Here is a 14,231-nt window from a genome sequence, read left to right as displayed (position 1 = left end):
ATACAACATGATCATATATCTTTCTTTACTTAAACTTGATATGGTTAAGGAGTTTCAATCTTGGATATTGGATAAATGTTAATATTTGATTATAAAAAAACATAGACAGATGAAAGACCCTAACGTTCATTACATTAACAAAAACAGAACATATATACATATATATGTCTTTACGATGCATGAATCATTAATCGAAAAAAAAACATGCATAGATTATTAACCAATTCAAAATATTGAGCATACTAAACTGTCATACTCCAAAAGGGCGTTTTCAAATCAGGAGAATTTAACTGTTATAATTAGTTTTTGATTGCTCAGCCAATAACATGAATGCGTAAATGTAAGGCCAAGATATACTTCACACAACAAAAAGCAATACAAATAATTGTTTATATATTATAAACAATACACATAAGTGTGATATCGTGGCACAAGGAATTAAAACTTTCGGTTTATCGTGAACTCGTAGTCAATAGGTATCAAACAATTAATATTAACCGAATATCTTCTATACAAACACTTACAAAAAAAAAAACTTTTTTGTTTTTTTCTTTAGGGGTAATGTCACACCTGTACGTTGAAAAAAGCCTCCGGGGAATCACCACCACACATACGAAATCTTAGAGACTCATCGTTTTCGCACTCCAAAAAGCTTCACATGATCAATGACAAAACTTTTCATATCATATTGTGGGCTCTACTTCCAGTTCCTCCGCCATAAGACGCCGCCAAACAGTGCTCAACATCATCATTTTTCAGTTGGTTATTATTATAAAACTTGTCGACGATTCTCTCGCTTGGTCTAGCTACAAGATTCTCCCAAGCCTCGTCTTGTTCTTCTACGTTGCGTTTCAAGAACACCTCGGTTGCATCCACACGGTGCATAGACAACTTCCACTTCTTGTGAAGCCGTTGAATCTTTTTTAACTGCCGACACGCTAATATCTCTGTGTTCTTTTTGATATTTTTAACTGCTACGTCAAGCATTTTACTTTGTGTGGCACGGTCCACTAGAGATTCGTTACGTAAATATTCGTGGAGCTCGGGGACTCCGATAGCTCGTCTTATCCCTACGGAGTAATTCGCTTTTGGATTGAACATTTCTCTTACTTCTTCAAGTAATCCTGCTTCCATCATGCGGTCGACACGTTTTGAGACAAAGGAGTTTAGTACGGGTAAGGAAACATCAACCCAAATGAAACAGCAGTCGTAGTTGTTTAACAAAAACCCCGAGGAATGATTCGCGAGTGCTTCGATGTAAGAGTTTGATCCACCGGCTACTATGGGAAGCTTGTTGTTCGCTGAGAGTTTTGAGATTTCTTGTGAAGCAAGGCGGCTATACTCGGTGGCTGTTATGTTTCCGGCTTCGGAGTCGAATACTCCAAGCAAGTGGTGAGGCACGCCTCGGCATTCTTTAGGGGTGACTTTGTTTGTTAGGACGTCGAGGCCCTTGTAGAGTTGGATCTTGTCGGAGTTTATGATCTCTCCTTGAAAACGAGTTGCTAGGTCGATGGCAAGACGAGACTTACCCGATCCGGTAGCTCCCATCACGAAGACGACTTTTTCTTTGGGATGGAGAAAAGAGTTGACGTTGACCTTACATAGCTTGTTCTTGAAACTCAAGATTGGTTGTACCTGCTTCAGTGTTGAGATTGAGAACTTCATGATGATTGACTTTTTTTGTTGGGATAAAAAATATGTTTTGTTGTTTAGTCCTTTTGGTAGATCACCTCAACGAGTCGTGAGTCGTCAAAAAAATATAACTTCTTCGTAGCAATATCAGAATTGAGAGAGGAAGAGTAAGAGAGAAAATGGTGAAAGAAAGCAAATGCTTCACAAGTAATTAAGTTATGAGGTATAAGGAGGCTATATATATGCACCTAGACATAGCCGTGTTTTCTCTGACTTTGGTCTACGACCTTATTAAAATAGATTTTTAGATGCCCCATCTATAGAAAATTCATTAAGACGTTGGTTAACCCTTTGTAGTTTCACAACTAAAAGTTAACAAAAATACCAGAAACAAAAACAGAAATTTAAACTTTGACAAAAATAAAAAATCCCTTATAGTTTGTTTTTGCTGAGTATTCAAATCCAAGTATTTTTATTATTAACTTAAATATTCATAATAATAATTTTCAGTTGCTCCAGTATGAACTTTGAATTTAACTAGGCTTTTCTTATGTGGATGACTTAAAATCTTAAATTTTCAATTTTTAAAATTTTAATAGGTAAAATATGTTAATCTCTAATCATTTTTTGTTGTTTTTTGTTTTCTGTCTTTGTAAAATTATTTAAGATTTCTGAAACCATATAGACTTACATGGATACAATGTGACCTATAAGTTAGAGGGTCACAACTCACTAGCCAGGTTTTCTTTTATTTTTAATGCATAGTTGCATCTATTTTGTTTTATATATCATCTGTTAAAAGTAAAATTATTTTTATCCTTAATTTCATTATATCAAGTTTTAGGGTATTTTTTCTTGTAAATTTGATCTGATCCTATCAATCATTAAATTAATTGGTATAAAAATACAATTTAAGTTGTAAAAAAAAATACACTATGCATAAAACGTACATATATATTGTACTTTTTTGGGTGTCATTCTCCTCGTCGAATCTTGAACACGTGTGTATCTGTTGCCTCCTCCGAATAAGGACAATGTTCTACTTCGATCCGATCCAATGCATAGATAGTTAGATACACACACACACACACACTCTAGAGCTGAGATTGATGGCCAGCCATTGATATATGCATATATAAGTAGATATAAAACAATCATACAAAGATGTGTATATTATATAGATATATCTATATGTATTAAATTGTTGTGAGTATAGAAAAGAAGATTTTGATATGATATGCATTAAAATATAAAATCTATAATTTGAGTTTAATTTGTTTTTTCTCTGTCGTATAGATTAGTGGGATAAATAAAGCAAAGTTTGCAACTCTAATTAACTAAAAACTAAAGTTGCAAACTATATGTAAAGCACTAAAAATAATACATGAAGAAGGACGATGTTGTGTATTATCTACCATCATAATTGGGAGGCTTTACGTCATTTCCGGATGCAAAGCTGTTTCCAAGCTAGTGTGGGATACCACAAAAGAATTCTAAATTTATTAACGTTTAACAATTAGACCCACAAATTTTAATGAACACATCTTACATTATATTTATATATTGTCACACGAACGGTAAATTCTTAGGCCATATTTAAAGGGAGAACACTTAGGTGTTCTTAGCCTTTTAAAAATAAAAAATATTGTGAATAGTATTAGATCTGTTGTAGATCTGTTCTTGTTGTAGAACTGTTCTTGCCCCAATTTTAGCGTGACGTGACGCTTCATCATTGGCTACGAATTTTTGCAAAAGAAAAAAACATTTCATTTCTCCTTCGATCCGAAATCTATGCTAGGGTTTAATTAAATAATATGTTTGTTTGTTTGTTTTATTTATTTATATCTTTAATGTTCTTTTTTGTTTCATAAAAATTTGATATTATATTTTGTGTTTCTTTTTATTTTCAAATCTATTTTAGTATAAGTTTTTTAAGTTTGCAATTTAAAAGTTATTTCTTAAAGTTTTTAAAATTGTAAACTAATGATCTTACATTATTTCAATTTCAAATCAATTCCTATGATCTAAACATGTTCTACCAATAATCACTTACTTTACAAAAGATCTTAATTAAAGCTCTTACAATATTTTAATATTTTTTCTCCCTTAAGATCAAACTTAAAAAATGCACCCTTGCATATGTCCTTATAACGCCGTATCGCAGTCTTTGTAGATATATATCAAAGTCAAAGAGTTTAACGCTTTAACACAGCCTGAAGCTCTCTTTTTTTTTTTTTGTGCAACAACATTAAGCTCTAATTTTAGTTTAATTGGTTTGAAAAAAAAACCATGAGTATTGTTGTTTCTACTTTCTACCCAATAGCAAGATCATCAGTAGTCATGAACCACTTGGTACTTTTTTGCTTATATTTTGTTGTGGTGGTGATTTTTTTTACCATTCAAAACGTAATCACTAAAAAAAAAAAAGCAATCTGAGAAACAACCCCCAAAAATAAATAGCCAAGTAAAAGTTGCATAAATTGAAAAGAAAAAAAAAATTCGGATGTTTTTGGCTTTTTGCCATCAGTTTTTTTTTTTTGAGGCAGTATATAAATCTTTTTTTTTGCTACTATTTTTTACAAATAGAACTTGTCTATATGGTAGCATAACTATTTTCTTACAATCTATATATTGACAAATGGAACAAACTGAATTATCTAGACTATTATTTTTGCAACACTTTGGTGACGTGTAAGTAAAAATGCTTCCAGATATATCGGATACCCGACTCGTTTTTAAAATTCCTTCACAAAAAATTTGTTGGATCGGATTATATTTAACCCAACTCAAACACCGGATATTGCATATTTAATAATTTAGATAGTTAGAAGATTTGATTAAGATTTATAATTATGATTCTTCTATCATCTTTGTTTGATTTGTTTTTAACTGTTTTGAATCATCATATAATATATAAAGGTAAAAAAAAATCAATTTTTTTTCTGCATATACTGTGATTCAAAATTTTAAAAACGGACATATATTATCCAATTGACGAAAATGTGTGTTCAACGTTCTACATCGATTAAAATATTTAGATTATGATTCAGAATCATATCATAAATAAGAACATTAATAAAATAAATGAGTTTTTTTACCGGACGGGTTTGGCGGGACGGAGTTTTGAATCAACAATAATAAACAGATTAAAATATCATTAATCCGCCGCTTTAATACGGATTAAATCCTTTTTTAATACCACAAATATTAGACATATTAAATCAGTCTCATTTAGAAAAGATTGTATAAAACCAAAATTTGTCTCGTGGTATAATGTCATGTGGTCTTAGAGGATGATATGATTTGTAAACTTTTATATATAATAAATAATTATTAAATTTTAAAATAAAAACAAATCAAGGGATAGGTTAAGAAATTACGCAACATGTTATATTTCGGAAAGGATTTATATGGCGGACGAATTTGAATCAATATTTATATACTGCTTTAATACTGGTTAAATCCTCTATTTATTAATAATTGTCTCATCGACTCGTGGTATACCGTTCCTTAATAACAATTATAAACTATAATATAAATAAATATGTTATAAAGAGATACAATTTACAAAATATTTTTATACTAACTTTAAAATTAAATCATCACGCGGTACACCGCGGGTTAAAATCTAGTGTGAGAGTATTTTCCAATAGCCAATCATGATCATATAGATTGTGAACCGGATGTCATCAAAATTAGATCATGTGGTTTATGTTTTCATCAGCTTAATAATTTCATCTGTGTTATATATATATATATATATATATATATTAAAATAACAAGTATGACTGGTTAACTACAATAAAAGAAAAGAAAAACGTAGAAGAAAAAATTCTTCAGTTATATACCAGTAAAAAAAAAATTAGAAGAAAACTTTTTCTTTTAAAATTGTCAAAAAGTAACAACAACAAAAGAATTCTTTCATCTCGTAAACAACTAGAACTCTTTTTTCTTCTTGATGGGACTTTTCTTTTCCTCTATTTTTTCTTCTCATTTCTTCTGGTTTTTTAACCAGTCAGACCCAACATATTTTAACAATTTGATGGAAGCTTACAAACTTTTATTGACAGAAATAAATAATATCAAATACGAAAAAGATTATCTATGATTAGTCAAATCAAATGGAGAATTTGTAGTTTCGTTTTCAGGATTCCCAAGGCTCCAATGAATATTTTATCACTCATTTATTCTTACTTTAATTTGTTAATTTAGTATTACTTTGTTGTTTAGTTCTATCCGTGGAATGAAACTACGTTGCCTACAATGGAGTTGATATTTTCGGAAATCAGTGGTAAAAGAGAATTTAATATTCCATTTAGTGGGTTCTGAATCTATTGATGGTTTTATTTTGTTTTCTGATTAAATGCTTTTACATAAAGTAATATAAATTTTGGCTAAAGATATAACAAAACAATGGACTCAAAACCTATCTTCTAACAAAATATAACAAAATAAATCTGACAGGTAACATAAAACAATATTATAGGCTTATAGCTTCTAGCAGAGAAGAAAAAAGCAGTAAGCGACACTAATATGATTAAGAGAGAAAAAAGTAACGATAAATAATAGTTATACAAAAAAAGATAAGAGTATGATAACTTATATAATTGATAGCTATTGAAGTGGTATAGCTCTTACCACAAAAACCAAAACTAGTTTTAACGAGTTAATATCATTTGCAAAAACAAAAACTAGCTTGCAAAACTAATTTTAAAACAGAATTAGTGATGTTAAATTAAATTATTTCAACACTTTTTAGTTTTTACTATGTTAATTTCATTGATACAATTGTTTTAAAATGACACCATTCAAGCCTCCGTATTCACTAACTAATCATCTCCATTGTGCATTGATGTTTTCAAAGCTCCAAACTCTATCCCTCTATCTAGCAACTACTTGTCTCTGTGTAGTGGATCTACACCCCACTTTACTCTATCTCACTATTTTGATCATTAGTTACAACAAACTTTAACTGTTTTTGTGAGCTTATGATTTGTACCGAGTATAATTTAAAGAATAATTTTAGCTGTCCAGATTACTATTTGAATTTTCGACTAAACTTATTTTTATGAGTTTTAAATCTTAAATATTTACTGTAACTAATAAATACTATATAACTGTAGTCGCAAATTGGTTACGAAGGAGAGATCAAAATACCCTCCGGTTTTTTTGCGACGCTGCTATGTAGTCTTTAGGCAGTCTCAAATTCTATATTTGCGACCCTGTTTTACCAATCATGTTGTCCCAAAATCAATGCTTTCTTGTAGTTGATGTAATGTTTAGGTGACCTATATCTGTGGATCATCATGTTAGTTTTTAGTCTTTGAATCTCGTATTCATTCAACGGTCGTGCACAACTTAAAAAAATTCAAAAGACTTGTCGAGTAACCCTAGAAAATCATCAAAAAAATCCAGAGTTATAAAGTTCTACAAAATAATATCAATATGTCATTCATCCATAAAGGTTTAAACACATTTAACTATGGATTTCTTGTATGATTAGTTACAAAACATATACATATTTTGTTGGTGAGATATGTAATCAAATAAATCATTTTAAACCTCTTCACATAAATTCCCATTTATCAAAAAATAAGACTATTATAATCACCTCACTCATAGGACGACGATCAATATTCTCGATCGAACAATGCGAACGTACAATGATCATATCTATACTCGGTGGTGGTCTCCTACGATACCATTGTTTATTATCTACAACGTCTAGCTATTCTCGGTCTGTAGATTTTACCTTCGTTTGACCTTTAGTATGCAACTCCACAGTATTTTATAAAATATTTTGACTCCACTTGCAAACCACCTCGAATTTATTTTCTCTATTTTCTTAATTCAATCCGTCTTGAAAGTTATTATACGATGTATCACATATTGATAACCATGGAGGTATATCATTACATGTTACCGAAAATATAAGTGTAATGTAGAGATATCACTACAAGAAAACATAGTCATTTCCGAGGAAAATTTCCGACAAAATGTTTGGTCGGAAATTTTCCGACAGGTTTCCGACAACTTTCCGACAAGATTCCGAGGGAAAAAAAATTCGTCGGAAACTCGTCGAAAAAAGAGAAAACTTTCCGACGACCACAAATTCGTCGGAACTTTGTCGGAAGGATTCATCGGAAAACATGGAAAATCCCGACTATTTAATTTTATCGGAAATTGGTCGAAAACTTGTCGGAAAACTCGTCGTAAATATTAGGTGAACACATGTTTATTCACTGCACATTTTCCGACAAAATTCCGACGCTTTGGTCGGAAATATTAGTCGGAAAATTCGTCAGAAATTATGAGTTTAAACCTTTAATATTTCCGACGAATTTCCGACGAAACTTAAGTCAGAAAGTTTTGTTAGTCGGAAATTTGTCGGAAAGTTTAGTCAGAAATTCGTCGGAAATTATTTATTTAATTATTTTTATTTTAAAAAATGAAAAAATAAATAATTTATAATAAATAAATAATTAATTTCGTCGGAAAGTCGTCAGAAATATTATTTTGAATATTTTTTTGAAAAAATTAAATAATTTATAATTAAGTAAATATTGAAAAAATTAAATAATTTATAATTAAGTAAATAAATAATTAATAATTAATTTGTCGGAAATTCGTCAGAAATTTCTACGTTCGTCGGAATTTCGTCGGAAAATGTATGATTTTTCATGTTCCCGCCTTTGTACATTCAATTCAAATGAATTTTCCGCGTTTTGTAGTTTCCGACAAATTTCCGACGAAATAAATCGTCGGAAATTGTTTCTATATATACCAAATGAGTTTTCATCCATTCCACAATTCCAAACACAACAATCTCAATCTATATTAACATCTTCTTCTCTCTACTTCAAACATCATTCTATTTTTTTTAAAGTTAAAAATTTTTATTCTCTTGTTCAATTAATAGAGACAGTTATGTATTTATATATTTATTCATTTTAATTAATTTAATTTTAATTCTCATTTGTTGATAATGAAAATTGGTTATGTGACAATTAATCTATTTTTTGAAGATATTCAATAATTATTTTAATTTTAACTATAATACTCTTATTTGTTTTTTTGTTTTTTTTTTTAAAAATAGAAAAGTCGTCGGAATTTTGTCGGAACTAATTTTGGTATATATTTATTTTTATTTTAAAAGTGGTCGGAAATTTCCGACGAATTTCCGACCACTATATAAATAGTCGTCGGAAATTTGTCGGAAATTTCCGACAAATATTTCCGACAAAAAATTCCGACGAATAGTTTTCGTCGATAATTTCCGACGAATTTCCGACAACTTATGGTTTCCGACAAGAGAATTCCGACGAATTTGATTTTGTCGGAAATGTGTCGGAATATGCTATTTCCGACGAATTCCCGACCAATACCGTCGTCGGAAATTGTGATGTTTTCTTGTAGTGTATTGATAATTAAATTGATTTTATTAAATATTTTTACATACACTAATATTTTTCTAGAAGTTAACCTGGTATTACCGTTGAAATAATTATGCAAGAAACATGAATTCACTAAAAATGCATAGTGTAATATCAAAGCTAATTAAAACGGTAATGTCAGAATATACCCAAAAAAACTTGGGTTGTTAAGTTTCAAATTCGTCTATTACGTTCGAAACTGATGTAGCTAAGCGAGCATCTTGTCCTAATCGATTTTGTCTTATCTCTAAATAAATGTAAGCAAAATTCACTTTATTTTCTACCTATCTAATAAATTATTCGTCTACTAGATTACATTCTTTATACATATTTTAATTGGTGGTCTAAGTCAACTCCTGTAGGAGTAGTGATGGCCTATGGGATTTAGTTAGACTTGATTAAGAAATTGCACCTCGACATAATGTGCCTCTTCACACATTTCTTTATTAATTTGAAGTATCATTTTAAATTAGAATCAATAACTATCATATTAAAAAAACTCATAATGGAGCATAATCATCATTATTAGCTTATGAACCGTCAAAGGAGTGGTTATAGTTACTCAAGGATGCTAGCTTAAACTAATTAAGATTATCTTTATCTCATGGGTTGTCTTTCACATCAAGAGTAATATATAAGACCTTCTCGTTCGATTAGCCGCTTCTTATTTTTGTTTTTTTCTGTCAACATGTAAATTAAATGATTCAAAATTTCAAACTTAAATGGGAGAACGACATGTGTCCCCCACGAAGTTTCATATAGTACCATAACAACACAGATTTCGGGTCTCGTCTCCAGTCCACACAAAACAAAAGTTAAATTCCAGTTTCTCCCTAAATTGAAAGTTCGAGATCTCAGTCTCCATAAATTCAATTTCCGTGGTTTATCATTGATTTACTGTGTCGAACCCGATGCCAAACCAAAACCCAGAATAATAAACCGATTTCAAACCCAATTCGAGTTATCCCAACCCGAAATAAATACCGTTTTCAAGAATCCCCAAATTGAGAAATCTTAGAACCCTAATTTTGATTTTTCTCTTCTTCCTCTTTGATTTCAATTTTGGTCACAAATCTAAGCTCGAATATGAGCAATTCATCTGGAGCTACGAGTGGAGCATCAAATGTGGGACAGAAAAGGAGAGTTGTGGGTGTGCCGAAGATGTGTTGGTGTGGGGCTAGTATCTCGGCGATCATCTCAAAATCCGCCGCCAATCCATACCGCCGTTACTATCGTTGTGGTCCGTTGTCTCTTGGATCTCCTTCCTCTTGCGGACCAACTCTAGTAGCCTCCTCATGAACGACGACAGCATTCGTATAAAGCTCATTCGAATCCATTAATTTGGGGATTTTTTGATCCTAGGGTTCTAAGGTTCAATTTGGGGATTTTTCGTTTTTAGGGTTCTAGGGTTTAATTTGGGGATTTTACGATTTGGGGATTATCGGGTTTAATGGGTCTAATAATCGGGTTGGTTTCTGGGTAAATCCGGTTTAATGTCGATGTTAAGCGGTTAATGGTGTTTCCGGCACAGTAAACCAATAATAAACCACAAAATTTGAATTTATGGAGACTGAGGTCTCGAACTTTCAATTTAGGGGGAAACTGGAGTTTAACTTTCGTTTTGTGTGAACTGGAGACGAGACCCAAAATCTGTGTTGTTATGATACTATAGAAACTTCGTGGGGAGACACATGTCGTTCTTCCAACTTAAATTACATAAGTTACATATCATACGAATAATGTCTAGCACTCTATGATAAACTATCCATTTTAATGGTAGGAAAAAAAAAAGATAAAGGAATTTTTTTTTATTCCTCATGAATTGATCTAAATATGTCAAGAATGCATATTCCAATATTAGAGCATCTCCAAGTTGGAGCAAATTTGCCTATAAAATAGAGTTTAGAGGCAAATATAGAGGTGGGTTGGAGATGCTCTTATAGAAATAGAGCTAAAAATAGGGAAATACATTGGAGATGGTCTTATAGGACCGGTGTACCACTATTTTCACCGATTCGGAGCATTTTCTAACAAATACTATCTTTTTTTTTTTGTTAAAATTCTAACAAATACTATCACTAACAATAAACTCATGGAGAAGATTTTACTTTGTGATAAGAAATAATAATCGGCCTATATAATTAAATCTCCCAGTAAAATATTAACACGTACTTCATTTAATTTAAGTCCAGCTTGCAATTCATAAATTGGGCTGTAGGTTGTATTTATAATTTTATATACATTAATCTGGTGAAATTGTAGAGCTTAATATTTCATGTGCAATCTGACGACCTACGTAGTAAATCCTTTGGGTGATCTTGTCGATATAGGAGTTGGAAGGGGTTTACCATCTCCCTCCCTAAAGGGTTAGGAGAAAATTTTGGTTAGACAAAAATTATATTAAAGATGTTGGAAATTTCATATATTGTGTATTTTCTTAAACTAACATACAATTGTATTTTAAAATAAAAGTTATTACTTTGTGTATTTTTAGTTTTCTAACGACCCTTAGAACATCTTCAATGGGGGAGTTCTCTCCATGAGCTCTCCCAAAATTTTTATTATAAATTTTGAGAAAGTGTTAGATAAGAACCTGATTTTTTTTTTGATTTTTTGTGTCTAATGGTAGGTTCTCTAGTGAGGTTCTTAGAAAAAAAAAAATTATAAAAAATTGTATATCATAAAAATTAATAATTATTGTAATTCATAAAATATTAAACATACATTATTTTCAAACATTTTTTAAAAAAGAATAGCAATGGTATTTAGGTGATCGTAAAAAAAGAAAAAGAAGAACAATGGTATTTTTGGTTGGTGCCTTTTTGTAAATTTTGGAGTAACAATAGAAAAAACAAATAAGAAGAACAATGATAATGGAATTTTGGTGTTCTTTGTAACAAGAAAAAAAAAGAAATTGCAATAGAGGGGAGAGAAAAGTTCCGGAGAAAACAAAGTAAAACGAAACAGCTTTTTTTTTCTCTTTTGTTTTAATGCTCCACCCACTATTTTGCTGACACATAGGAGGTTCTCTTCATTTCTCAAAAGCCTCTGAAGAGAACCAACTCTCTTCTATTTTCCTCCTTTTGAATTATTTTTGGTCCAATTATTCAAGAGAACCCCTAATTTTTTTTGAGACAACCTCCCATTGGAGGTGCTCTTAGTTCTATCCCTACCAGTATACCTAAAAGAATTGATAAAAAAATGTAATAATTATAGGTTGAGGTACTAACTTTGGTTATAATACGAATATAAATTAACTAAATAAAGAAAAACATGGAAAGAAAAGATGGATAGAAAAACAAACACAAATGATCGCAACATACGTGTAACCACACAATCTATGCATTAGATAACTAATATAAGTGTTTGTTTATGTGCCCAAAGTTTTCGTCTTTACATTTCAAATGGAAGAATCATTAGAAACATAATAGTTCCTTCTTTTTTTAACATTATCTATACAAAACAACTTGGCCCAATATATATAACTTTAAAAGCATTATCTATTGTCTATGCAAAATATTCCATCAAGTATTTGTTCATTTTCTTATGTTAAAGTTTCTTGTGTCCGTTTATTTAAACTTGAGATGTAATGAGAAAATTATATCGCAAATTGTTTTACAAGATTGGCTTTTAGCTTTGAAGAATTGATCGATGAGGCTTAAAGCATTAGTAGTATACACTTATGTTTGATCTCGGTATCACCCTCTTCTAATTATTTAAGCTACTAATTTATATTGGTTTATTCTGAATCAAATCAACACCAACAAGCGTTGTTTATCTTATTGTGAAAGAAAAAAAAAAACTTGTAGTGGAAGTAATATTGCTACTGATATTGTCAGCCGATGTTAGTGAAAATCGGGACGATGGAAGTCCCAATATACTAGAAAATTATATATTACACCTAGTAAATATGGCTTAAATTTCCGAAAATAAAATATAAAGTCTGATGATAATAAACTAGTATTACTAATGATTGCACAAGAAGTCGTTGCTAATGTTGCTCTGAGCGTGCGGATTTGACATGATTAACGAGTCAAAAGTTACAATTTGTTATATTGCTGAAACATGTGTGAGAATGGTGATGATGAATTGATAATGGTGATACACTAATACTAACCATTTGTTTAACACATCTGGATTTTGAATTTTTGACTATTAAATTATTATTTTTGCAAGAGTTTCCTAAGAACTAGATTTTTTTTGTCAACAACATACATAATCACATTGATGAATTTGGATGGTAACACATGGAGAACAGTAGTAAAAACTACATCACATTTAAATTTTGATGTTAAAAAATAATTTTGCTTGATCGCGATTATCTAGAAGTAAAAAATCATCAAAGCATTCCAATTCAAATCATTTAACTCCTACAATCAAAATAGTGTCATAAAGAAATTAAAATCTAACAAACTAGAATTTCCTAAAAAAAATTTCAACTATACATTAATTAGGAAACAACTATTTTGTTTGATTGTCCAATTTGGAAGATGAATGTTTACATAAGAAAACTAAAAATTTCTAATTAACAAAAAAGTATTTTTTTAATATTAGTGGTGATCGTTATAATGGATGTTTTAGATTCTACTATTTGTTCCACTAAGATAAAAGTTTTCAACTTTTTATACAAATTTATATGATAGTTTTACATATAACATCCTTGTATAATTATGGCGATTCAATTATTAAATAACATTTATAGTCATTTACTTATAAAGTTATAATACTTTAGTATGTTCGAGCCAGTTTGGACTCAGTTTCAAAATATAGTTTGGATTGGATGATTAGTATAAAAAATTAGCTAGAGTTATTTGGTTTAGCTCATAGTTTTCTTTCGAAAAACAAATATTCCTTCCGTTTTAATTTATGTGTGTTTTTTGTCTAACTAAGTGTCATTTTATGATATTAACGTAAATTTTGGTATTATTTCATTTAATTTTTAAAGTTATTTAAATAGCATAATAGTGTTTTCTGTGGAGCAGTTAAAATATCAAATTTTTTTATTGAAACGGAGAAAATTAAATATATTACTGAAACAATTTATTAGAAGTCAGGTACTCTAGGCATTTTTCTTTAGTTAAATGGTTCAAGATTTTTTTTGTTGATATTAAAAGTTTCATATTTTTTTTTTTTTTTTTTTGCTAAACATGTTAATATCATAAAATA

At 30.2% G+C, this 14,231-nt stretch overlaps 1 protein-coding gene across 1 annotated transcript; it reads right to left on the bottom strand.

Annotated features, from left to right (window-relative positions):
* Positions 1 to 340: 340 nt before the first annotated feature.
* On the bottom strand, positions 341 to 1,990 carry LOC9319508 (adenylate isopentenyltransferase 7, mitochondrial). Its single transcript, XM_002883395.2, has one exon. It carries the CDS (start codon positions 1,663 to 1,665, stop codon positions 679 to 681), a length of 987 nt encoding a protein of 328 aa, XP_002883441.1. The 5' UTR covers positions 1,666 to 1,990; the 3' UTR covers positions 341 to 678.
* Positions 1,991 to 14,231: the final 12,241 nt, after the last annotated feature.

This window comes from Arabidopsis lyrata (assembly GCF_000004255.2).
Source record: "Arabidopsis lyrata subsp. lyrata unplaced genomic scaffold ARALYscaffold_3, whole genome shotgun sequence".
Lineage (NCBI taxonomy): Eukaryota > Viridiplantae > Streptophyta > Magnoliopsida > Brassicales > Brassicaceae > Arabidopsis > Arabidopsis lyrata.
This window is presented reverse-complemented; position numbering and strand designations above follow the sequence as displayed.